This window comes from Pleurodeles waltl, chromosome 4_2 (genome assembly GCF_031143425.1).
Source record: "Pleurodeles waltl isolate 20211129_DDA chromosome 4_2, aPleWal1.hap1.20221129, whole genome shotgun sequence".
NCBI lineage: Eukaryota > Metazoa > Chordata > Amphibia > Caudata > Salamandridae > Pleurodeles > Pleurodeles waltl.
In genome coordinates, this window is record NC_090443.1 from 424,524,794 (window position 1) to 424,552,305 (window position 27,512).

Below are 27,512 nucleotides of genomic sequence, written 5' to 3' on the forward strand. Positions count from 1 at the left end.
GGGGCAGACCGAACCTAGGGAAATACTCCTTAATCAATTGTTTAGCTGTAGTGCTGGCAGTATAGTCAGGTACAGGATAAGCTTCGGTCCATCGTGTTAATGTACATACTACTACGAGTACATACTTCTGTCCTCTGCACCTTTCCATTTGTATATAGTCCATCTGTATAACTTCAAAAGGGTGTTCAGGAGGACGAAATCCTCCTGCCCCTACTGTTGTGCCTTTTCCAATATTATACTGACAACATATCATACATGTTTGGACTCTTTGTTTGGCTGCTGCCCTAAGATGTTTATTGTCCCATATATGTTGTATTGCGTCTAGCATAGCTTTTTCCCCAAGGTGGGCTGGTCCATGTATTGTATCTATAATAATCTGCACCATGGCATCGGGAAGATACCAGACTGCTTTATGTGGTGTCATCCATCCTTGATCAGTTAGTATCCCTCTTTCCTCTTTCCATTTTTCTTTTTCCTCATTTGTGGCGTGACTCTGTATGTCTTGGATATCCATAGTTATATCTTGTGTGACCTGCATATGCATAAATTCGGGACCGTGATGCAGCGTACTCTCTACGTCTTTCTGTGTCATGTCTTGAGCTGTTTAATCTGCTAATGCATTTCCTAATATAACATGATCTGTCCCCTTTGTCTGTGCTTTGCATTTTATTATAGCTATTTGTTCTGGTAGATGTATATCATCTAACAATTGTGTTATCAAGTCTGCATGTTGTATTTTTGATCCATGCGATGTCATGAATCCTCTTTCTCTCCATAATGTTCCAAAATTGTGTACTACTCCAAAGGCGTACTGTGAATCAGTATAAATATTTTTTTTTTTTCCTTTACCCAATCGACAGGCCCTGCTCAATGCTATCAACTCAGCTGCTTGTGCTGAGAGAATGGGTATCTGTTTGCTTTCTAAAATTTGAGTATTTGTGGTAACAGCATAGGCGGCCCTTATCTCCCCCTTTTCTGTTCTTTTACAAGAGCCATCCACATAAATATTTTCTTCTGCATCTGGTAATGGAGTGTCTTTTAAATCTGTTCGTGGTTTTGTCACTTGTTCAATCACTTCCATACAATCATGTACCTCATCTATGTTCTCGTGAATGGGTAAAAGTGTGGCAGGGTTCAGGGTATTGCATCTTAAGATCTGTATGTGAGGTTGAAAAAGTGTCAGTTCATACCCTGACAGTCTTGCTATTGTTAGATGTTGTGTCTGTGTTCTGTTAATAGTTCTACTGCATGGGGAACTCGTACTATCAAAGGATGTCCCAATACTATAGTATCGCTTTGTCTAATAGCTTGAGCTGTTGCTGCTACAGCCTTCAGGCATGCGGGAAGAGCTTGTGCTACAGGATCTAAGGTGGATGAAAAATATCCACATGGTCTTTGTTTTCCAGCTTGCTCTTGTGTCAGGACCGATAGAGCGGTCCCATTCTTTTCAGTGACGAATAGTGTAAAATCTTTATGATAATCAGGGGTGGCCAACACCGGGGCCTGACACATCGCCTCTTTCAATGTTTTGAAAGCGTGCGTGTGTTCCTCTGTCCATGGAAGCTGGGGTGACGTGCTGGCTTCTAATGTCGTCAATTTTACAAGTGGTTTTGATATTAGTGCAAATTGTGGTATCCATTGTCTGCAGTAGGATGTTAGTCCTATGAATTCGCGTACCTGTCTCTGTGTTTTTGGCTGTGGTATATTTTGTATCAATTGTATTCTCTCCTTTGTTAGCTGTCTTCCCTCCTTTGACAGTAAGTGCCCTAAGTAGGTCACTTGCTGTTGACAGAATTGCAATTTCTTTGGTGACACTTTGTGGCCATTTTCAGCCAAGATTGTTAATACCAATAATGAAGCTTCGACACATGACTGCTCAGATCTGGCCGTAATGAGTATATCATCGACATACTGCAGAAGAGCTGTTTGATCAGGCATTTGTATGGTGTCTAGCTGTCTTTTTAGTGCTTGACTGTAGATGCTCGGGCTGTCAGTAAATCCTTGAGGAGCTCGGGTAAACCGGAAACTCCTTCCGGATAATGAGAACCCAAACAAATATTGACTGTCTTCATGTATTGGTACACTGAAAAACGCGTTTTTGAGATCGATAACGGTAAAATGTGTGGCTTCACAATCAATTGTTGTTAAAAGGGTAGATATGTCTGGTACGACAGGATGTTGTGCCACAACACATTTATTTAATTCCCGTAAGTCTACCACAAGTCTATAGTTGGTATTTTCTCCTTGTTGTACTTTCTTTGCCAAAGGTAATACGGGTGAATTCACGGTATTTGATGGTACTTCGATCACCACTCCACTAGTGATGAGGTCCTCTATAATGGAGGTAAGGTCTTTCTCAGCTTGTGGAGGCATTTTATATTGACGGAGTCGTGGTAGTATGGCTCCCTCCTTTAAAATGATCTTGTGGGGCGTAATGACCATCCGCCCGACCGATGTGGGACTGGTGGCCCACAACTCGGCTGGGAGGTGGGCCAATCAAGGATCTAAATCTCTGACTGTATAATGGCCCTTGAGGTCTCGAAGGAACAGACGCACATCCTGGGGGGAGCACACTATTATGGCTCCTAATTCTTTCAATTGTTTTATTCCTAATAGATTCTCGGGGCAAGCACCAGTCAAGAGAAGATCTGTCGTAGTGGTAAGGGGGGCAATTTGTAAGGGTAGTGGCTCTGATGTATTACTTGTAATGGGTTGACCAGGGAAACCCAGTGAAATATTTTTATTCCCAGAGAGTGGAGCTTGCGGAAGCTCGTTATGATCTATTGTTGTCTTACTTGCCCCTGTATCCAATAGGAATTTCTTGTCTTGTCCCAGGAGGTGAACGTCTACATATGGACCAGTTTGGTCCACAGGTATAGGAATAAGGGGCAATTTATCCTCAACCCCCCCTGGGCAGCCTCATAAAAAACTGGGAAAATCGGCATATCCAGTATTTTCATCAGATATGTACATTTGCGTTGTGTTTGGTATTCCCTGATTCTGTTCTTGGGGCGTTCCTTCTTGAGGTCTGTACTGATCTCGAGGAACATGTATTCTGGGTGTAGTTTTCCCAGTGGCCACATTATGTTTTAGAACTGGGCACGTAACGTTCCCTTGTAAATCTTTAACATAATGTCCTGGTTTTTTACAATAGTTACAAACACCTTTAGAATTATTAACCTTTCTTTGTACCTGAGGTTGTGGCCCTGATTTGGGCATCACTGTTTGTGCCACTAGTGCTCTTAACTTAGTCTCTTTTACCCTAACCTTTTCGCTTTCTTCTTCCCCCCTTATCCTGTTTTGGTGGTATTGTAATATTCGTAGGACTTGGGAGGGACTTTGTGCTTGCCAGGAGCTCTCTACCTTCTGAACTCTTTCCCTTAACTTCGGGAGGCTGTTTTCCACCAATTTGGATACAAAAAGATGTGCATATGAATCACTTTCTAATTTAAGACCACTATTGGCAGTGAAACATTTCTCTAATCTCGTATAATAATCCCCTATATCTTAACCTGGCTTTTGTTTACAGGCGGAGATAGCATCCCAATCCTCTTTCCTTGTGGTAAGAAGTTGGGGCAACACTTTAAGAATAAGGGTCGGTGCTAATTTCACATCATCTGGTATGTCGGCTCCAGCTGTCCTGGCGTTGTCATTTGTCTCTAAGGCGGCCCAATTCAAATTAGCGTTATCCACTAACCAGTCTTGTCCCCTTAATTTCTCATAAATACCTGGGGGCAGCACATTTTTTAGTATAATTGTTAGATCTGTTAAGGTATATATTCCCATAGTAAGGACGTCTGTGAGTTCCTTAAAAAACCCAACAGGATCCTTAGAATGCGGTGGTACCATTTCTTTCATTTTCATTATTTCTAATTTAGTAAGAGGTGTATACACAAAAACTTTCTGCAATTCATTTGCAGCGTTTACTCTAGGATGGACCTCTCTGAGAGGGTATTGTCGATACATTTCTTTCTCCCCGTAATCAGTATGGCGGGCCCGAAGGAGTGTCCTAGCCACTTCATCATGATATTCCTGTTGTGCATCTAAAAATATGTTAAGGAAGTGTGCAGGATCTTGCAAGAAGGCCAAGCAGGTACATTTGGATAACAAGTCTTCAAGGGCTGATTGATGGGGTCTGAAAACTCTATTCAGTGTCATCAAGTGTTGTGTCATGTACAGACTTGCTAACCTACGCTGGGTGAGGGGTAAACTAGAGTATAACTGGGCTATAATGTCCGAATTATAAATCTTCGGTTGTGAAGTCCATAGGGTAGCAGTACGGACCAGTTCTTGTTCCTCGGCTGTCAATGGCGGTTCTTGTTCAAAGAACCAGTCTAGAGCTTCCTCAGTTTCCTCATATAATTCTTCGCTACTGGGAGGTTCTGGGAACGCGAGTAGGGGAGCAAACCTATCCCCTAGGGGTGGTACGCATCGTACAGGGTGCTGTTTACAGATTTTCCTCTCTGGAGTTACCGTTCCTTCTTTAAATTTATGTCTATGTTCCCTCATGAGATCTAATAATTTGTTTAATTTGGAATCCACTCATTCTCCCTTATCCCCCCTTCCTCTTCCTCCGCCACCTCCTCCATTAAATCTTCTAATTTTGCCGGATTTCTTAATCTCTTAAATTGGAAGTATCGAGCAAATAGATATAACATGAAGGTATATATATACATTTGTTGTTTTCTGTTTCTTCCTTTCAGAACATCTTGATAGGGAGTAGAGTCGCCCCCTCTTAACATGAATTCTAGCATACCATTGATATTATTTTGTACAGCGGGGATCTTTTCTATTTTTTTCCAAATGGCAACTAGTCTTTTTCCCTCGTCCCCTAAGGCGGGGTATATCGTGGATAAGGGATTGCGTGGGCACTGTCCTTCTGGTTCTCCCCCTCCCGCTTCGTCCTTCTTATCCTTTTCTGCTATAGAGAGAAATCTCGCGGCTTCGGAGAGATCCTCAACAGTTTCAGGAGAAACCGATGGGTGGTAGATTATGTACAGGTAAGAGTGGTCGTGTATTGGTAGAATATGGGGGTGGCACATCTAATAAGTCTATAAGTGCCGAATCATCAGGAGGCATAGGTGCACTGGGAAGGAGAGGATTCTTTTTTGATTTATCGGGGCAGGAATTTTCACTACTTGGCAGTACGGGGTATAAACCTGTAACATTTCCTTGACTTTCCCTTATCATCTGCTCGAGAACTACCTCCTTTCCTTTCTCTTGTAGTTCCTCCTGTCTATTTTTTCCTGACATTCTCTGGGCTTTCTCAACTTTTACTTGCGCTTTCTCTTGCCTCCGTTGGGCTTCTTTCCTCCACCATTCTATGGCCTCTAACTGGCCCTGTCTTGCTTTTCTCCTGAACAACTGTTCCTCTACTTTGAGGACATTTTCTATATCAAAAGTCCCCGTACTTGGCCATTTGAATCATTTCGCTAATTGTCTAGTATATTCTACACATAGGTCCAAAAATACAATGGCGGGCATACCATGTTTGTTATAAGTGAACCTAGCTGGAGTGTCCTTGGGTGGGAGTGCAATCGCCTTCTCTAACTATTTTTTCTCTTTTGCCCGATACTTAAATTTAGTAAATAATGACATTCTTAATATATTTCTGTACCGTTTCTGTTTAAACAGAAAACGTCTTGATACTTTTCAGCAGTACTCACCGAAAAGCAAACTCGTTATTCTTAGATCAAATCCAGACGCTGCACGTTTTAAGGGATCTCGGACGTCTCGGACTCCTCTTCTCCTCGTTGTCGCACTTGGGTATGGACTTTCCGCGTCTCTCACCGCCTCATGTGTATGACGGGCGCTGGTCCGCCCCTGGGTCTCCGAGGGAGTTCGGCGGGAAATCCCCACCGGGTGCACCTAAAGTCCGTCGCGAGAGAGAGTAGGGGAAAGACCTTGACCGGCAAAACCGGCGCGTGTAGAGAAGGGAAAGTCCCTGTTCGGGCGCCAAAATGTGGTAAATAATTTAAAATACCTCTGAAGTTGCCTTGTAAGTTAAATAAATAATAAAAAAAAGGAAAGAGACGGGGTCCGAGATGTAGAGATTAATCGGGATTTATTCAATAACTCGAGTTAAGGGAGCGCTCCTTCACCTATGCGGGTTAGGGAGTAGTCTGTCTTACTTCGCGCAGCATAGAGCTTTTATACATTTTTCTACTACATGCAAACAAATGGCAGAGGTTCAATCATTTTCCACTAGTTAGGTATAAAAACATTTGTATGCCTCAGGGGAGAGGAGTGGGAGATTGCTTTCAAACAAAAATGTGCAAACAGCTGAGGCGTATAATAGTGTGTAGTAAATGGCAGGTATGACCTTGTTCCAATTGCAGGTTATTCCGTGGAAATTAGTTTTTCTCAAAATTGGCTTAACCGCAGGTATGTGGCCGGTCTGGTATTCGGCCTTAGGCATATTACACGATGTAGCTGCTTTCAAGCTGCATCTTTTTCTGCCTAGTTCCTCTGCGACGGGGTGTTTAAAACACTCACAAAATGGATGCCATATTCAATATGGTTGTCCTGATGTCAAATGAACAGTGGTTGCACGAAGGGTGAGAAACTATTTTTCCACACCTTTAACCAGCTTCACTTGGCATCTTTAGGGCCAGAGAGTATATTTGTTCTGTTTACAAACAGAAGAAAATATTTATTTGACGGCATGTGTGGCTGTAGATACACATGCTCTGCATACTTCCACCATCTAATGTTGAGTCCGGGAAGTCTTTTGAGTCAAGGTGCAGTGACTCCTCCTCTTGCTAGTAATGCGCATGGTCCTGGACTCCATCTTTAGATTGTTTTCGTCCGCTGTTGCGTCAGATTGTGTTTCTTCGAATCTCCGGTTCCAGACCGTAACAAGTCTCATCCGTTGAGGAAACCTTTTCCAACCCCGTCGGTATTGTTTTCGATCATATTATGTTATTCTTCATTCATTTCGATCCAGCACTGAAGAAATCTTCATGGGATTTGAAATTTTGACTCGTACACTTCGGGCCACATCCTTCGATCAGGCATTTTCTACACTCTACATCTTCGGAGAATAAAAGACTGCCTTCCAATTCTCTCCCAAGTGCCATTCCAAATTTCCTCAGACCTATCAACATCAGGTCTGTAACCTCTGTTTGTTGCTGGAGCACCAAGAGGAGGATTGTGAGGCATGCCAATCCTTGATGTCTAAAAAGACTATACAACACAGAAGAGCTCGTCAGAGAGGCAGAGGCAGGAGACAGAATAGACGCCCGACATTTTCGGTATCGAGGACACCATGTCGGACACTGAGCAGGAGGTCCAGGAGGGCTCAGCTGCAGAGGAGGCGGCATTTTCCCACTGGGACGAAATGTGGCAATTGCTCCAATACCTCACAGAGGAGCATAGAAAGAGAGGGCAAAAACTGGTTAATGAGGGACAGCTCATATCGAATAGCTCCATACGCTGTGCATGAGATTCAGCTGATACCACAGCCAGAGGTATCAACACTAGTGTTTTACTACGTTAACATGCATGGCTATTTATCTCTGGTTTTAAACAAGACGTGCAGCAAATAATTTCAAATGTCCCTTTTGACAAACAACACCTCTTCTGGCCCCAATGAGATCAGGCTTTGGAGAAAATGAAAAAGGATAATGAGGTGGCAAAATCTATGGGTGTGCTCTAACTTCCCAATTTACAAGGGAGTTTTCGTAGGACACATACAAAACTGCTCATAAACCTTCCTCAGTTGAGTCATCCTCCACATACAATAGAGGTCAGACACATACATACTCACATAGAGATTTCTTTAGAGGCTCCTATAGAGGAAACAATGCTAGCGGTGGAGGCAAATAAACCTTCCCTCAAGCATCTACCACTGCCTCTGAACAGTGATTTACTTCGGCTCTCCTCCAAACACCAGACACCTGCAGGAGGGCTCCTTCAATTCTTTTCTCAAAACTAGCAGCACATCACAACAGACCAATGGGTGTTGGATGGTATCCAAAATGATTGTCTGGAGCTCAGGTCCAGACCTCCAAATATTCCACCTCCCACTCACAATCTCTCACAAGATCATATCACGCTCCTCAAACAGGAGGGTCAATCACTGCTTGTAAAGGGAGCAATAGAGCTATTCAGTATCAAGGAATAGGAGTGAATTCCCTTTATTTTCTTATCCCCAAGAAAGATGGCTCCCTAAGACCCATTCTGGATCGAAGACCCTTAAATTATTACATAATATCAGAACATTTTCACATGGTCACTCTTTAAGATGTGTTACCCCTGCTTAAGACTGGCGATTTACTATCAGCGCTAGATCTAAAAGACACCTACTTTCATATTCCTATTCACCCAGCTTATTGCAAGTTTCTCAGATATGTCTTACAAGGCCAGCACGATCAATTCAAAGTGCTGCCATTTGGGGTCACCTCCGCACCTGTAGTGTTCACAAAGTGTCTTGTGGTGGTAACAGCCCACCACCGCAGACAAGATTCATGTCTACTCTTAACTAGATGACTGGCTTACCAAAGCCAGCTCTCACAATCGGTGTCTCAACCAGATTCAAACCACAATAGACTTGCTTCACTGGTTAGGGTTCACAATCAGTTTTCAGAAACCACTTCAGATACAGCCCTACCTTGGGGCTGTAATCAATACACAGCTTGGCATACCTTACCCAAAGCCACAAAGAATTCCGAATTTTCAAGTACAAAGTCTTCACATTTGCCCCAATATACAGATTCCAATAAAGCTAATAATTAAACTTCTGTTAATGATGGCCTCTTGCATTGCAATAGTGCCACACTCATGTCTTCACATGCACCTGTTGCAAGAATGTCTATCACACCAGTGGTCTCATGCATAGGATCACTTGGAGTATCAACTGTTGGTAGACAACTGCATCTTTCTGTCTGCAATGGTGGAACAAAACCAACCTTTCAAAAGAGCGGCTAATTCTGGACCCTGTTCCGCAAGCCATTCTCACAATGGACACTTCCCAAATGGGATGGGGTGCTCATTTCTAAGACCTCACAATACAGGGACTTTGGGATCAGACACACAAAATGATGCATATCAACTATCTAGAATTACTAGCTGTTCATCTAGCACTCAAAGTTTTTGTGATGCATTTGGTCAACAAAGTAGTTTTTATTCGTATGGACATGACAACCATGTTCTACCTACAAAAACAGGGGGGGGGGACACTTATAACAGCTGTCTCGTCATGCACAGACAATTTGGTGGTGTGATTTTCAGCACAAGATCTAACTGCTAGCGGAACACCTTCCGGGGTCACCCAACAATTTAGCCAACATTCTCAGCGCGATGCAGCAATAAATCCATAAGTGGGAACTCCACCCCAGAGTCCTGAATCCGTACTTTCAAAGATGAGGGTTTCCAGATGTAGACCTATTTGCAAAAAAGGAAAATGCAAAGTGCCCAAACTTCGCCACCATGTAACCATACCTTCATTCTCAGGGCAATGCTTTATGGAAAAACTGTTCAGGAATATTTGCATACGCATCTCCACCTCTCCCTCTGTATGTAGTTCAGAAACTCAGACAAACCTCGCTCACACTGATTGTAGTGGCACCCACATGGGCAAGACAGCCATGGTTCACAAATCTACTGGATCTATCAGTAGTACCTCACAAGAAGCTTCCCCTCAGCCCAGACCTTCTCAGTCAGAATCGGGGACAAGTCAGGCACCCAAAGAGTTGAATCATGCATTTTGGCTCCTGAAGTCCTAGAATTCGGATATCTGAATCTACCTCAAGAATGTAAGGACATCCTTAAAGAAGCACATAGACCAACCACAGGAGCATGCTATGCGGCAAAGTGGAAACACTTTGTGCCCTTTTGCAGATCTTAAAAAGTGGAACCCTTTGCAGGTGTCCGTACAAAATATTTTTTTTTATCTTCTGCACTTGCGTACAGCAAACTTGGCATATACTTCTATAAGATTGCATCTACCAGCTACCGCTGCATATCTCCAGAAAAGACAAAGGTCTTCTCTTTACAGGATTCTTGTCATAAAAGCATTTATGGAAGGCCTTAAAAGGGTGATTCCACCAAGATCACCTCCAGTGTCTTCCTGGAATCTTAATGTGGTACTCACTAGGCTTATGGGACCACCTTTTGAACCATTATATTTATGTCCATTACAATTTCTTTCATGGAAGGTAGCTTTTCAAGTTGCAGTCACTTCATTAAGACATGTAAGTGAGCTCCAGGCATTAATGTTACAAGAACCATTTTTTCAGAATACATAAAGACAAAATTCTTTGTACCAATCCGAAATTGCTACCAAAAGTAATATCACACGTTCATTTCAACCAGCCTATTGAATTGCCAGTTTTCTTTTCACAACCTGAATCTGTTTCTGAAAGAGCCCTCTACATGTTAGACGTGAAGAGAGCACTTATATTCTATACTGATAGAACTAAAACTTAAAAAAACAAAATAACTATTTGTTACTTTCTCTCCACCTCATAAAGGCAACCTTGTTACTAAATCAAGTATATTAAGATGGATTGTAAAACGTATACAAATCTCTTACGCGGAAGCTAAGAAACCACTACCTGTTGACCCTAGAGCACACTCAACACGTAAAAAAGGTGCATCTATGGCTTTTCTAGGTAACATACCCAGTTGCGGCTCACTGGTGATACAGGGGGCGGTGCGGCGCGTGCTGGGCGGGAGCAGGGGAAGGGCATATTAATAACAGTTTTAAAAAACATAAAAAATACATTTATTCCACGCTGTGCCCCAGGCCGTTCCTCCGTCACCTCAGCATGCTGCGGGCACAGACTCCCAGCCTGCCTTGTGGCCAATCCTGATGCTGCTCAGAGCAGGCTGGGGGAGTGTGTGTGTGTGTGTGGGGGGGGGGGAGTGACACTCCTATGCCATAGCGGAGAAGGTGCCACTGAACATACCCATAGCTGACATCCGCGAGGCAGCTACATGGTCAACACAGCATGTCATTCACCAAACACTACTGCATGAATGTTTTAGAATGCAAAGAAGCTAACATAGGTCAGGCAGTGCTACGTACCCTTTTGCAAAACACTGCAACACCCACACTTTAGCCACAGCTTACGGGGTGGCACTGCTTTATAATCTATGCAGAGCACGTGTATCTTCAGCCACACATGCTATAAAACGGAAAATGTTACTTACCCAGTAAGCATCTGATGTTGCATGTAGTGCTGTAGATTCACATGCAACCACCCGCCTCCCCAGACACCTGTGGTCGTTGCAGTAATCTAATATAAGTTTCCCACTCCTGGTCAGCATATTTTGCACATATTTACAGTACACTCCATTCACAATCACCTGCGGGAAAACAATCTGTAGATGGAGTCCAGGACCATGCTCATTACTAAATCAAACAAAAACAACTTGTAACCTCCGGACCCAACACTACATGATGGAAGTATGCAGAACATGTGAATCCACAGCACTACATGCCACAAACAGGTGCTTACTGGGTAAGGAACATTTTCCTTATGAGGGTATTTCTACCTGATGATTTCTCAGCTTTCGAATATTCACCAAACTAGTTTGAGAAATGTTCAATTGCTCTACCACACCAGACTGGATCTATCGGAAATGGCACCAGTGTGGCATTATTAGTTGTACAAAGCATACACCCAACCATCCTGACGACAGTACCCTTTTTTTTTTGTTTTCTTTTTTTTTTTTTTTTTTTTTTTTACACCTTTCCATGCTGTTGCAGAGCTAATTCTCTTCTCTGAGAGAGTTTTTCTCACACTTTCTGTGAAACATTACCTGCAGTGCATAGGGATGTCTCACTCTAAGTGTTATGGGATCAAAGCTTGTAGGGATTGTGATGGGCAGGTTCCCACAATAGACCCCATGATACCTGTTGATGGTGTTTGGGGTAGGAGAATGACACAAGGTTGTGTGACTTCTGCCTAAGGATTCATCCCAGTGGGATAAAAGAACGGAATGTCTGATAGAGACTTCTAGCTGCAGGTTCCCTATCTTATCTCAGCTGAGACACGGAGAAGTAGAAGCACTCTTCTTCTTACGCTTACCCAAGTGTCCCGAAGTTTTGGAGTGGAATGACTACCTCCTACTCCACAACTGCTCCCAGGACCTTCCTCTCACCCAGGACCTGGATCGTGGGGGAGTCGCAGGATGGGCTGCCAAAAGCTTTAGGGATCACCTTCTTCAGGTTCATTGCGTGGCAGTCAGAGCATGGGTCATAATCACCGTTGATGTATCACAGGGAAACAAGATGCGTGTCCTCCAGCGACATCGGCTGGTGACAGGAGCTGCAGGGCTTGAAGGCGGCCTTCTTGGATGACATCCTGCCACACAAGGAGGAAAATCTCAAAAAACTTTGACAAAACTTTGAAAAAGGCACAGACAGAAAAGACTGAAGCAGTAGCTCTTCTCATATCTGCGCTGGCTGGAACAGAAGGAAAAGAACTGACGTCAGCAAGCCTGGGTGGTGTCTATATAGGTGCAGTGGAGGTCACTTCTGGCATGGACAATGTAGACAATGCCTGCAGAGCTACTCAACTCCACCTACCGGCGTGCAGGGGTACTGCTCACGAAAAATCTTCCGGATCCAGTCTGTGGATAATTTTAAGGTATGGAACCTGCAGATAGATATAGCCTCTAACAGATAAGGCATTACCAAAGGTAAGTAACTTGTTCGTCAAGCCGTTTATGGCCTGGGTTCACGACAAACGTTGGGCTAGTTGTAGATCTTGACTATGATCCAAGTATCCCTATTTACTATCTTCCACGTCATCTAGAGAGAAGTGTCACAAGCACAAAAAGAGGAAGAAGCCACATTGATCTTCCCCCAATGGGTAAGTCCCCACAACGTTCCTCTAAGTGTATCCTTAGGAGGAGAAACTGCCTTCTAACAGTTGAAGGCGTCAGAAACTTCTATATAATACATCTGAATATCTGCCTGATTTCATCATTAATACGTCCCATTGCATCTTGTATCTTTGTAGCTTCAAATGCCCTATTGCAGGTGAGACCATTGCAACAGTGCCTGGAACATTAAAGGTCCTAAAATGTGGGCAGTTTGGAACACATTTTGACTTTTACAGGCTGGGAATTCCATGTCTTCTCGGTAGTGCCAATCAGATAGTCTTAAGAAAGGGTTCCACTTTCACCAGGACATTCCAACTCAAACCATGCTTCCTTTCTGGGTTCGGGAGCGCACAGTCCCTTCTGCAAACCCAAGGAATGTCGCAAGAGAAAAAAGACCTATCCCATCAACCTACTGGGGTTGAGGACAGTCCATATGGCTTTGAAGTCTCTTCTTCCGAACATCAAGACTAACTCCTGTTTTGTACAGACAGACAATACAACTAAAGTGCATTATCTCGTCAGGCAGTGAGGAAAAAGTGCCAGAGTTCTGTCTTTTGGGGTACCAACAGTATGTTAATGGTTGATTGCTAGTAACTAGCACATCACCGCACTCCAATTTCCTAGCTGCCAAAATGCAGCTGCAAAAGTCCAGCAAGACATTTAAGGAAAAATAATAATGTATATTAAGCAACACTTGCATAACAGTGTATTTTGCAAATGGGAATTACCACAGATAGATTTATTCACAAATGCACAGAACAAAAATGCCCACACTACGTATTAAAGTTTTTTCCAGTCAGGCACCCTGGGGAATGTTCTTGCTGCGAAGATTGTAAAAGAAATGTGTGTACACCTTTCCACTGATGCCCTTCACCTGATACTTAGTACAACAGAATGGCCATGTCAGTTCTGGTTACCTAGACCGTTTGCATCTTTCAGGGCCCAGAATGTCTGCATCTTTCAGGTTCCTACATGCAGGCCAGATGTCCCTTTCAGGTTTGCAAGGATAGCTCGTAAATGTATTGTCAACGTTCTAACATGATCTTTTCATCCCGTTTATATTTATACAAATATTTATGACATGTTAATATTCTGTTCTTACGTGTCATGGTATATATTTCCTGTCTACATTGACAACGCTCTATGTCCATTACACACGGCATACGCTGTACACGTATATTCTGAGCAGCTCCGATGTACACTTCTGTTGTTATTTTCTCTTTTCGCTCTTGCTTTGTTATACAAGGTCAGTCGCAACTGGGGTCTATGCATATGATTATTGCACTACTTTCTCTCTGATGATCATCTATGCTACTCCACTTTTAAGTTTAAAGCGGTGTATATAATTTTGGTGCATAAATGACTTATAATTTGCCCCCGTTGTGACAGATGCCAGAGGGAGGTTCTCGCAATACAATTTATGTCCCACTGTGTCTGGGGCACTGTTTCTTTGTATGTTAGGTGTTTGGTGTTATGCAGCGTATAAGATTACATTACTCCCCGTATCCGACATTACAAAATACTAGACCTCTGAACAAAACATTGTCCTTTGAGGCTGACATTTCAAAACATTGAACTTATGCATATTGGTTTTTGTTTTCTACATCAAACTGTTACGGATGCTCTTTATATTAGATACCTTCCTGTAGGACTGGTGCACTGTTAGCTCTGCCACTCTTCTGTTTTTGATATACCTCAATAGAGTGGTTGACGAATTCAAGATGGTGCCGCCGCTCTTTAGCTCTCTGGGCACTTTTTTGTTGACCTCCATTAGTCCACCTTTTGATTTCAATTGCACTAGTGTTTAATACTTGCTGTTCTGGCATGTTGAATGGCGTTACCACTGGTGTTCGACTACGCCCGGCAGCAGGTATGACATTTTTTATGGCCCCTGATGATTTTCTTTAAGCATAATATACCATGTTTTACTTGTATTTCCTATGTTCTAACAGCAATTGGGGAAACTTATCATGGCTGTCGCCTCATGTGCTTCATTTTGACTTTACTTCCTGGAGCTTTTGTGTGTGAGAAACAGGTACACAATATGTACTTTTCCTGCTTAACGTACATCTATGAGCACAACTTAGTGAGTGTTTTTTATATATTTTTTCCCCTTGTCCTGTTCTTGAGCGTCTCTTTTTAGATTTGACTCATCCATAGGAGCCTGTACCTTGGCCCCGTTCTCTCCGTAGGCTATATTATGGATCTGCCCATTCTCCAAACGGTTTCTGATTGCAACTATATTGGATGCTTACTGGCATCATACATTTAGGTAGTCATAAGTGTAGTACTATTTTGTTTGTTCTTATTTTCTCTATCACGTTGGGTGTTTTAGTTGATGAATATTTAAGTTTGACACATTTGTTTACACACTTTTTCTCTTATTGTACTTTGTATCTGGTTGCGTCTCTGAGGTCTCTGGTATCACTTGGGTCCCTTTTATCACTTTTTGTACTTGGTGTACACCTCTGCACACTGCTGTGTACATTTCAGGTGATTGTGGATTTGAACATACATCTGACAGTTTTGGTGCTTGGTTTGGGTATATACAGAAACGTTTCTGAAATACGTTTGTGCCCATGCATGATATATAATGTTGTATATTTGCAGCCTTGACAAAGTTGTCAAAGACGAAACACGTGTCGGCTGCCTGCTCCTAAAAGGAATAAACATCACATTCTTGCTACTGAACTTTTGTCTGGACTGGATTCACTGAATGTCTTTTCACAACCTATGGAACTTTGTATCTGCTCTGGGTGTTTACTTGTTGAGTATGTGTCCAATTTCTTATTGGCCAAATGCAGATGCAAACGTCCAGCAGGACATTTAAAAAATGTCCACACTATGTATCAAGGTGTTTTACAGCCAGGCACCCTGGGGAATGCTCTTGCTGGCTCTTCTGATGCCCTTCACTTGATACTTAGTACAACAGAATGGCCATATCAGTTCTGGTTACTTAGACCTTCTGCATCTTTCAGGGCTCAGACCATCTGCGTCTTTCAGGGTCATACCATGCAGGCCAGATCTCCTTTTCAGGTTTGCATGCACCCCAACTTTCCATCACTGAGCTTGGCTCTAGAACTCTTGAAATACAGGTATTTACATCTTCCACAGAATTACATGCACACCTTAATGAAGGCTAGGCGTCCACTCCCCAGGACGTCCTATGCTTTCAAACAGAAGGGATTCAGCATGTGGTGCATCCAAGAAAATATTCGCCTAACCACATGCTAGAAAGAAGCAATACTGCCATATCTGCTTTATATGGCGGATGCTGGGATGCAGGTTTCTTCGATGAAGGTAGTTCTTGCGGCCATTTTTGCTTATAGAAAACATCCTTGACAAAGTCTGTTTTCTCTAGGTCTCCATTGTAAAATAGTTTCTAGAAGGGAATAAAAAGGACTTTCCTTCAACTTGGAGACGTTCTTTCCATGAATACGTAATATAGTATTTTCAAAATTAACATATCCCTATTTTGGATCTATTCATAAGGCCACTTTATAACATATTTCTTGAAATACCAGCTTTCCTAGATATTCTCAGCTCCTCTCAGTCAGTGAATTAGTTAGCAAATTATAGGCTGTATACTATAAGGAACTGCACAGGATTTTCCATTATGGTAAAGTTTTCATGAGTACACATTGATTTTTCACCTAAAGGTAGTTTCAAACATCCATGTAATTTATATCATTTTCTTTCCAACGTTTTTTCCAGAATCCCTCTGCTCCAGATGAGTACTTTACATTCTCTCAATGTTAAAGGTGTACTTCAGGTCTATCTGGCTAAAATTAAGATCTCAAACAACCTGATATTTTTGTTAATTATGGACTCACTTGTATGGGGTTGATCACTTCCAAACAATGCACTTTTAGGTAGATTGCCTTGTGTACACTTTAGTGGTATGAAAGTGTTTTGATATCATTTTTGTATTTATTAAAAAAACTTACTTTTTGCACATTGCAATTCAACGTAGTGAATAGGCATCTGCAAATCCCTCACAAAATCCTAAGTCACATCAAGCCAACCATCGTCAACCTAGCCCATAATGGACCCACTACTTTCCCCAGATTTTTGCATGTTTCCGAGGGCATCCACATGCAGCATATATGGGTTCTTCCTGATTCATGGACCAGTCTATTTCTGATCACCTTTCCAGTTGAGCGGAGCCCCAGTGCAATTCCAGTGTTTGGCAATGTCTCTCTTGGTAATCAGCTTGCTGAGTCCCACCAGGGTCCAGTCTCCGCAGGCTCTCCCATATTATCTAATATGCTGAGCAAGGGGTATGCTGATTGCTAGGGTAGGGTCGCCATGCATGCATCCCTCCAGTCAGTTTCAGGGGGCCCAACCATCTGACCCACCTTGCTTGTAGATTGAACATGAGGATGGGGGAAATGGATCACCAGGGCTCTGTAAATTTGGAATATCCATTCCCTCTCCAGGAGGCCCATAAGCAGCTGCACCTCCAGGGATTATACTCCGGGACCTCAGAGAGCAACTCTCTGTGATACTGTAGGACATGCCCCAACTGTAAATATTTATAGAACTGAGACCTATAGAGGGTAAATTCTGTCTGTAGCTTCTGGAAGGACTTCAGATCTATGCCCTCCCATATGTTCCCCACCTTTTATATTCCTATTCAATCCCATCCACGGAATCCCTCCAGCCTTGCCACCAGCCAGTCCAAAGTGGGGTCTTGAGCGTCACCCGCTGTCCAGCGCAGCACCAATCTCTATATCTGAAGTACTGCCCTAGTCACCTCCGGGAGTGCATTAGGGATGGGTGCACCTTTTAAATAATTAAGTATATTGTTAAGGCTGATTAAGGCAACCTCCCCTCTGAATACTGGTTCCTCCCATCCCCACTGCATCTAGTTTTTAGCCATCAGGGCCACCTAGTAGTAGAGCTGGACATCTGCCATGGCAATTGCACACACTTGACAAATGCAATTCTAGGGGGCTTGGTGGCCCATAAGAACCTATGCACTTTAGCCAGCTGAGTGCACACCAAAATTGTGGGATGAGGAAAGGAAATTTCTAGAGCACATATCTTTTGCGGAAGGACCATCATGTTGGACAGGGCCTTTCTGCCCAAAAGGTTGAGGGGCAGCTTGACCCATCTAGCCATAGCTACCTAAGCTTTACAGTGGAACGGTCAAAAGTTCAGGGTCCAAGTTAGCCCAGGCTCCAAGTTAGCCCAGGCTCCCAGACAATATGGACACCCTGGCACTGAAAGCTAAGGCAGCGTATTTGGAGATTTGGTCGCCAGACCTCATCCTTCCCATCCTTCCCAGCCTTCCTCAGAGGGACCAAGAGGGACGTGGCCCTGTTAACATGGTGTTCAGATGCTGCCCGAAGGTATCCAGGATATGCATCAGCCGAGGTCCTGGACTCTGGAGCAAGCCATGAACAGAAGAACATCATCCACGTATAGAGGATCCTGTCCTCCATTGCCAGGCCTCAGTCGAACCCCCAGACCTCTGTGTCACATCGCACCCATACCACCATCAGCAGCTCTATGACCAGTGGGAAAAAGGGGCACCCAAGCCTGGTCCCTTGATTAATCTGGAACCAGGAGGAAAGCACACCATTCACCCGCTCTTGGGCCTGTAGCTGTACATATAGTACGTGGACACATGATCGAAATCGAGAGCCAAATCCCAACTTAAGCACAGTTAGCGAAGTCAATGAGCATAAGTTCAGAGGAGCATTGTAAGGACTGGAATTGTCAGATCCCAATGGACTATTCGTATGCAGTGTCTCGTACTGTGATATGGGAATAAGCTGCACTGTTCCAGGTGCACCAGCATGCAGAGAACCGGCTTTGCCAGAATCCTGGCTAAATGTTTTTTCTCTGTGTTTGTAAGAGATATCGGGAGGACGGAGGCACATTGGTTCGGAAGCACGACAATAGATGCTAAATCCATCTCCAGTGGTAAACAACCCTTGTCTAACACATCTTGATGCATCACCAAGAGAGGCGGTAGAATCATTGGATGGATTCAACCAGATATTTGTCTGGTCCCGGTGTTTTATCCAAATTCAGATTAGTAAGAGTCCTCTCTGTTTCTTCCAGTCTTCAGGACTGATCAAGGTCCTTCCGTTTAGAGGCAGTGGTGCTGGACATCATTATTTCGGCAACCAGTGGTGTTTCGTACTCCCACCAAGGGTGTTGATTCTCCACAAATAAATGTCTATAGTAATTAGTGGCTGGGAGGCAATCACAGAAGCAGTCATTACCCATGTACCAGTCCCATCCACAATATGCAGAAGTACTTGCAACACTGTGGCCTTGGTGACCAACCAGTAAAGGAATTTATTCTATTTGTGCTGCCTCTCATACACACTCCTCTGGTGGAAGCCACTTATACTGGCGCGCCTCCACCAGGCAAAGCTGGCATTGAGAAGCTCTTTCTAGCTCTAAACTGTGTTGCATCTGTTCCATCTGTTTATGATTACTCCCTTCCAGTGTCAAAATGGCTGTTTTGAGATCATTAATCTGTGCGTATTTCTTCCGCTCTTTGCCTCTGAGGTGGAGTGGGCAATTCCTCTCCCGATAGCCTTGGAGACAGTCCACGACACCCCTGGGGACTCCATTGTCCCCTGGTTAATCTCTTGAAATGCCGGTAGTTCACTGGGTAGGAATGGGGTAAGGGCGAACTGAGCATCAGACAAGAACCAAGCATTGAGGCACCATATTGGACTCGCCTTCATTGTGGGCACATAAGGTCTCACAGTAGGACTTTTTCTGGTAAGTCGACAGCAATTTGACAAGAGATAAAGCAGTTATTGCTGCATTATATGCACATGTTTCAATTTCTGTAGTATGCAAAGTAACTACTTAGATGGGCCATTCTCATTACTGAATCATTTTGGGTAGTGTTTCTATTTTTTTTCCTCTGCCTTTTATAGCAATTAGTTTGCTAGTCTATTCAGTGATTAGGACTGTAAATGAAGGCCCCCCTGGTGGAAACGTTCTTACCTGTATACCAGTTCTGCTCCAGGAAAATCCTCATAAGAGCTGCACAAAACACTCCTTGGTCCTCCGAGAAGCAAGAATAAAGTTTAACCACTAGCCACTCGCCTCTCAGGATCCTTGGTCCAGTAAAAAGAGAACTAACCCAACTGTCACCCGCAAGGCATGATGGGATACTGGTGAGGCACCCTTCCTTAAAGAAGCACTGCTGGCATTAGAAATTGCTAACATTGACAGTTCCTTTGTCCTTGGCTAGAGGAGTATTATCAAAAGCAACTGTAATGTTATCTGTTCTGCTAAATGGACATATCTTTATCTTGTGGTATTCCCCACAGTACTTGAGATGGCAGTTTACTTGTCCCCATACCATATATTAAGTAGCACTCATTATTTGTGTTTTTTTCTCCATAGGAAACTGCTGATCAGTTGAAAAGGACAAGTCTCCATGTTGCAAAGAGTGTCCTCAATAATCAGCACATTGTGAAAATGTTGGACAAATATATGAAGGTATGTTCTGGGAAAAATTTGAGTTTTGAGGTCTGCGTGCCATTGCTATGGCTTTACAAAATGCACAAAGACAAACCAGTGTTGCATCAATAGATACTTTGTTATTGAGGGTAGAAACCTATAATTTGTAATAAGATTTGTGATGCCACTTAAAATTACTGAAGGAATAGTTCAGTAGTAGGCATACGGATATATGGCAGACAGCACATCTGCCACGTTTTGACTTAGGATGAAAGTAGCAAGCAGACCACAAGTACGACCTATGCAAGTAAGGGTGGGTGCAGTGAACAGTGGGTCACCCTTCTCTTCTCAATCTGCCTTATATTTGCATGGGACCCCTATGAAAAATGTCTAGACAAAGCTTATACTATCTCTTTGTGACTCTGTCTCACTCTGAGTCCTTACTGAGACCATTCAGATTCAAGGTGATCCTTTACTATCACCTCCCCTTTGCTGCCTTCTAATGCTCAGGAAGACTTATTTATCAAGGACTTTTAACACACAAATTGAGCTAAATGAAAGTACTTCCAGTGTGCGGTACTAATTTGGGGGTTGTCTGAGGACACTGTGGGACTAATTCCTCAAACAGTCTGAGCATAACTACATTTTAACACTGAAGTAAACATGATGGGGCATATTTTATGTTCTCTAAAGAGCACTCCAGAAAGACTAAGGGCTTGAGGGTTTGGTGGACAGTGCCCTTTATCAAAACATAATAGATAGTCTGTCTAGCGTTATGTGCAGTTGATTAACTGGAATGAGCTTGTAATATGGCAGACCATATTTTGGCAGGATGACGGTGGCAAGCCGGCCACAAGTGTGACCAATGTGTACCTATATATTAGTCAGCAAGACACTGTGACTCTTTTTATTTTATTTTATTTTTTTAGGAAAAATAGTCTTGGACTATGGTATGTCTTTGGTTGAGAAGTCTTAGAACGATTTTTCAAATTAGATGGAACAGTTTGAAATGCATATAGCTAGTCAAGTAATGGCTAGTGCAACGAATGGATCTATGCACAATCATTTAGAGGCATATATTAAGTATTAATCTGGCTGCTCCACCTCAGTATCTTTTCCAGAACTTCACTTTTATGTAGCAGAAAGTGAAGTAAGTTGGGGGGGGAAAAGGCCTGGTTGAGGTGGACACTGGGAACAGTAGTAACAACTCTCCTGCCGCATTCCTTGCAGACTGCTAACTGTGCATTAGCCTTATAGATTATTCTGGGATTACTCTTTTCTTCTGTTGCAGGAATGTGGTCAGCTAAGTGCCAACTCTGCAGCCTTGCCACGTCCTCCACAACAGCCGAAGTAGAGGTTATGAATTCAAAGAATGACTTCAGTCTTTCGGTGGCAGTGTGACAATAGACCGCATACGTATTGTATTTTGCCAACTGGATGAGATGGGGAGCCAGCGTCTTTTACCATGTGCGAGTTCTACAACTCACATTAAAAGGTTGAAGTACCTGGTCATGTGTAACCACTATACCCATGTACTTGTTGTAGCCAAGTATATAATTGGGCTTGTGTACTTCTGTCAGTTGACCCCAAACCATGATCAGAAAAGGCCCCCAGCCAATGCTGCAGAATTCACATTGAAATGAAGCCCAAGCTGCAGATATCTAGTCATGACTAATGCGAAGCTGGGTACTGCCCAAACCATACAAGTTGACCAGTAAAACTATACAGTTAGATTAAGCACAATTCCCATGATGATTGTAAGGGCCACATTTTTTCAGTTCCCCAAGCGAAATGTGAGTCCATAGGTGTTCCAAAGAATGAGGCGGAAGAGTACGTCCATATTCCCTCAGAAACTAATCGCATACAGATATGTTTGGTGCACAGTTTTCTAGAGGGAGATATCATGCAGGAAAAGATGGAAGTAGTTGAAAGGCAAAACAGTGTGCCCTATATGGAGCATTTATTGCTGACGCCTATTGGGGAGCTGCCAAGAGAAGGCTTTTGCTGTGTACAGTGTGGTACTTCCATGCACTCTGGATATAGCTACACTGCCACGGTCTCTGAGCAGCACAGATTGTGCGTTTGAGGGGACATTACAAATGCAGTGGCTGTATTGTTCAGAATTCCTGGAAGACCAGTCGTCATCAGATGGAGCTACACTGACCTAAAAAACACTTCCTGATTCTGATCTATCATCCCCTTCCTCCGATGCGGTCTCAGTACTGGAACCCGCCTCCAAGTACTCCATTATATGAGTTAGGGCTGGTGCAGCAGTTGTCCAGGGAGACGCCATCTCTGTTAACTACCTCAAACCTTCTTCCTCAAATACTATTGTCGCGTAGGCTCTCATTATCCTAATGAGACTTCTGGATTTTGAGCGGCAAGATCGTTCACAGTGTGGGGGACTGAGTCTGACCCACGGTGGATGACACTTGTCACTCTAAATCCGGGTTTTGCTCCGGCTAACTAGCAGTGCCTCATCTCTCCCAAATGGTAGAGACAATTGGGCAGCCGAGCGCATGACATCTTAATACTTCTCAGGGAAGTCGTGGTCACTCAGGTCACAACCGGTTCTCTCATACACAGTGCGGTCTCATATATAAATGACAATCGAAGCAGTGTAAGTTTTAAAGATTGGTTTGATAAAACGCCTGCATTTTAGATAGCTAAGCGTGAGCTGCAATAACCAGAACTACACAACACAGTAATATTAAAATAGTAACGATGAGAGTGAAGCACAAGAATAAAGCTATCATAGTGCCGCTAGGTTATTCTCTCTCTAAGTTATATTTTCGAGCACAGCATCTTAAACTCTAAGCCTGCCTTTCAGGTTCACCCAGGAGGACATTGACCCTCATACCTGAGCAAAGGCCTGTAATCTGCATCAGCATCTGCAACGGGGCATTCAGCATACTGTTGTGGGTCCCTGGCTGGAATCTCCCTCTTGACGTGTACTAGGACTAGAAAGTGTTTTTATAACTAACACGCAGATGTTCTAAGAAAATGGCCCTACGTAAGGATGTGTATTTTCTACGAATGCTGGAGACTAAACTTCTACAACATTTACCGGCAATGTACCAGACTGTAGCCTTGACTGAAGCACAGGGCGATCAAGAATGCATTATTTGAGAACACAGTGCTGAACTAAGCTAAACAGTGTGATAGAAGAAATTAAAACAAGACCGTAAAAACTGGTTATTGTAAAATAACAGTGCAACGCTGAATAAAATATATCTAGGGCAAAGTGCACAGCGGCCTAGTATGTAAAACTAACGTGCATCAAGCTATATTAAAAATGGCTACACTGCACCCTCCCCTTGTTGGTAAAAAGTGGTTTAAGCCGAAGCTAAAATGTATTTAAAAACCCTACTTAATTCTGACAAGTCAAGAGGACACACAAGCATACTACTCAGCAATTTAAAAAATGAGCATGCGGCCAAGAGCCGAATTCAAAGGAAAATGTAAATTTAGGACAGTTCCAAATCAAGCATAAGTCATGGAAAGCAGGAGGTCCTGCACTTCGGCAGATGACAAAACCAGTAAATCTGCCCCAAAAACCACTAAGGAGCAGGTGTGTTCCATAGCCCCAGTGTTAACCAGGGCGGCATCCCTTGCAGTGCTTATTAACGAGTTAATGGTAACTTGCTCCAGGAAGGGTAGCTCGTAATCAGCTTCTCTGAGCAAACACAGCGCTTGTCTGGTAACGAACCCTCAACGAGAACATAAACAGATCAGCATCAATCACTGAGGGGCGTTGCTGTGAAAGACAAACTTCCAGTGCATGTTCAAAAGAGCACCAACGGCACCGAAACACGGGCTGCACACAATCCAAAACTGGTCTGAATGACAGACCAGTCACACCCCAAATGTTCCAGGAGTGTTGCTCCAAACTGCTGCATCATTCGTTCACGACACAGCTGCGCTGATGAGAGCGTCTTCATTTATCCTTGCTTCAGCGGGACAGCCATTGCGGAAAAACAACAGCAAAATGCCGGCTAATAAAGACAAAGTTATTGGAAATCCCCCAAAAATGCTTCCGAAAATTGAGTGAATAGCCGAAGGTATCAAACTGAATATAGAGGAAAAGGTGTGAACAAAACCAATACCAACAGCTTTGAAAAAATGTGCTAATCCAGCTGTGCTGGACGCATTAAATATACGTCCCACGAGTTCACCAAAGTGTCTCTGAAAGTTCGTATTTAATAGGGACTGTATTTCTGCCGACGACCTTGTCACTTGAAGTGCGTAGGTCTCGCGTGCAGATGTAAGGGCCACATGCTTCTGAAACAATAAAGTCTTTAGTCTACTTAACTTGTCAAAATTCACCTTTGAAGTAGCAATGTGAGGCCACATATCTGCTACCTCCCTAAAATTAGTGGGGGGAAACAACACGTTCCCGCAGCATGTAACGACCTTAGAGACCGAAACAACGTAAACTATTCCGGCCCGCATGCCACAACAGTCTTCACTATTGAGGAGGACGTAGCTGCCGTTTGATAGCACCTGGAACGTGCGTTTAATCAAAGGGACTGGAACTCCCTTCATATAGCAAGCCAAGTTCGCAACCTAGGCATTACACGCCCCATGCAAGGACAGCTGCTTACAAATCATCGAATGGCTGACTGAAGTCTCACATTCACTACCGCTAAGAAAGACCTCTTTCATGCCATTGAGGCATTTGTATGAGAAGAGAAGCTCCCACACCTCATGGATGTAACTATCTCCCAACTTTTCATATCTGCCTACCGGAACATGTTTCAAACAAGAAGTGATTTGTAATGTAGAAATAGGCAGATTAATAACCCTGTGTATTAACCACTCTGCTGAAGGAATCTCGGCCACGGTAAAAGGCAGTCTTTCTATCTTTTCAATGCTAAGCATGACATAAGTCGCTTCCTTTTTAGCCATTAGTTGTTGTTGTCGCGTCAAATTAAAGGAAAAAAATATTTCCCTGGCACTGATGTGCTGCCACGGAACGCGACCCGCCTTCAATGCCTGAAGTGTCCAACCCAACTGCATAATGGACCTGGTCTGACTCTGTCCATGATATAAAGAAGACATATCAGATCGTATAATGTCTATAGCAAAAGAAACAATATTGTTAATTGTATATATCTGGTCGGACAAAATGTGAATCCCATTATCCACAACAGCTAATGCCTTTTTCAAATTTTCCTGATCTATCTGCCGTAACCGTGCTGCAGCCTCTTGTTGGGAAAGTTTCCATATTTCATTGTATACCTCATACAAGAAACGCTTCTTACGTGGTATCTTTGGGCCTGACAAGAAATCTTGTAAGTCAGTGTTGTTAGACAGGAGACTGAGGTGTGTCTTAACCGCATCTAGAGAGGATGATTTTAGCCACTGTTGGCAACATTTTCCTACACTATATGTTGTAATTATGTCAGCATGTTCTGGTGATATATAGCGAGGGTCTGACCTACTCGTTTGGAAACCCCCGAGGAGGTGACAAAACGTTGATGACACCCATTGGTATCTGTTGGCCACAATAACCACCCGCCTGGACGTGTCAGTGAAGCATTAAACGTACCATTCTGGACCCACTCATTGAGCTCATTTATAGTTGCATTTGTGTACTTTTGCCAGTTATCAAATTTTGCAGGGGCAGGTATAATGGGCCTTTTTAATTCCCTAATTGTGGCTAAGCCTAAACAACTTGTTTGTTGTACTGTTTCATTTAAAAAGATCATTTGAACAGGGATGAGACATGCTCTAAACAATGTTTCTCTACCCTTAGTCTGCCAATTTTTTGTTCCCCAAACACTTTTTAAATCAACATATTTTGACCAATATTCATAACCTTCAATTGATGACAGGGAAACAAAAGAGTCCGAATATATACATTTCGTGTTGGTCAATAACATATGTATATCCTTAGTAGGAGTTACCTTAAAATAATGACTCAGCATTTTTTTGATGATGCCCAGAAAAATACGCAAACTTTTCAGAATAAGCTTTTGAACTCCCTTGCTGGGGAGTTGGGCAATGTTCCCATTGTGTATAATTAAATATTGTTTTTGGACTGCTCGGTTTATGTATGACGTGGTGTCCATAATAATTATAGCAAAACATGTCACCATAATTTTCTTTAAACTGGTAAACATCTTCGTTTTCATAGACAGTAAAATATTGCAATTCAGTCATCATAGAATCAACTGTTTTCACATCCCAATCATCAGATACAATGCCTGGTATGACTATATCGTTCATTGATAATTTTAACACATACAGTACTTGAATAATCTCAGTGGGGCCATATATATCAAACATTACTTTGTCCCAAACAATCCCATCAGGTATTGGAACTGCAGAAATGTTCACAAAAGACAAGTCTCTTCGAATCTTATGTGATTAAAAATGTGGTTTCAAAACCTCCTCCACCTTTTCAACCGCTGATCTCTCTGGAATAAAATGACCATGTATTAACAAGAAAAAGGTAATGACAAAACAAATCCAAAGCAGAAAGGCTAGGACAGTCAAGGAAAGCCATACATAGTTCCATGGAAAAACGAAATATGTTTCTTTAAGCTAATGTATTAACTTACGTGCACCTGACAGGTCAGCTGTCGAAGAGGCAAACGAGTCCGATAGACCGTCATTGTAGTCGGCAAAATAACCAGAGGCTGTTCTTGCAAATGGCGTAGCCGTAGCAAACAGTGGAGTTGGTGTTTCCTGATGTGGTACACTGTAGACAGCACCATCCGTCTGGCTTGTAGTCATAGTGACTTGATCAAATGTTTCCAAATTGCTTCTTGTTAGTGGAACTAATGCAAGATCATCATCCACTCTCTCCAAGCTCGGAGAGGAATCAGTGTTGGTATAAACAACTTGAAGCGGAACTTCTTCTCCAGACGTGAGAGGGATTCGGGAACTACTGGACGTTCCTCTTGGTCGCCTGTGTATAATCGGCCACTTGTTGTAGTTTGACATTGTCAATGGAAACAAAGCGATTTTCTTTGGCACCTGGCAACGGTGGTAGAATAACAGTTCTGGTACTGTGTATTCCCAACACAGGGACTGGTGCTCGATAAGAAGGGCCAGATTCTTTTTTCAGTGCGACCTTGTCACGCACAAGATCCCCAACCCTGGGAATCCAGCCGGTAGGTGTTACTGGCACATCCTTAATTCCTGTGGAGGCGGCACTTTTAGAAGAATTATCTTCACTGAACTGCTGTAATTCCTGTAAAACAGTGACACTGTTTATGTCAAAAGGTGTT

The 27,512-nt window shown here is 43.0% G+C and overlaps 1 protein-coding gene across 5 annotated transcripts in view; it reads left to right on the forward strand.

Annotated features, from left to right (window-relative positions):
* Positions 1-27,512, forward strand: part of AKAP8 (A-kinase anchoring protein 8) — an 816,848-nt gene that overhangs the window by 696,687 nt on the left and 92,649 nt on the right. For all 5 annotated transcript variants that reach the window (XM_069231685.1, XM_069231682.1, XM_069231683.1 and 2 more), the window contains one exon: positions 20,218-20,313. In XM_069231685.1, coding sequence (XP_069087786.1) covers positions 20,218-20,313 — 96 coding nt within the window. The remainder of the gene's footprint in view (positions 1-20,217; positions 20,314-27,512) is intronic.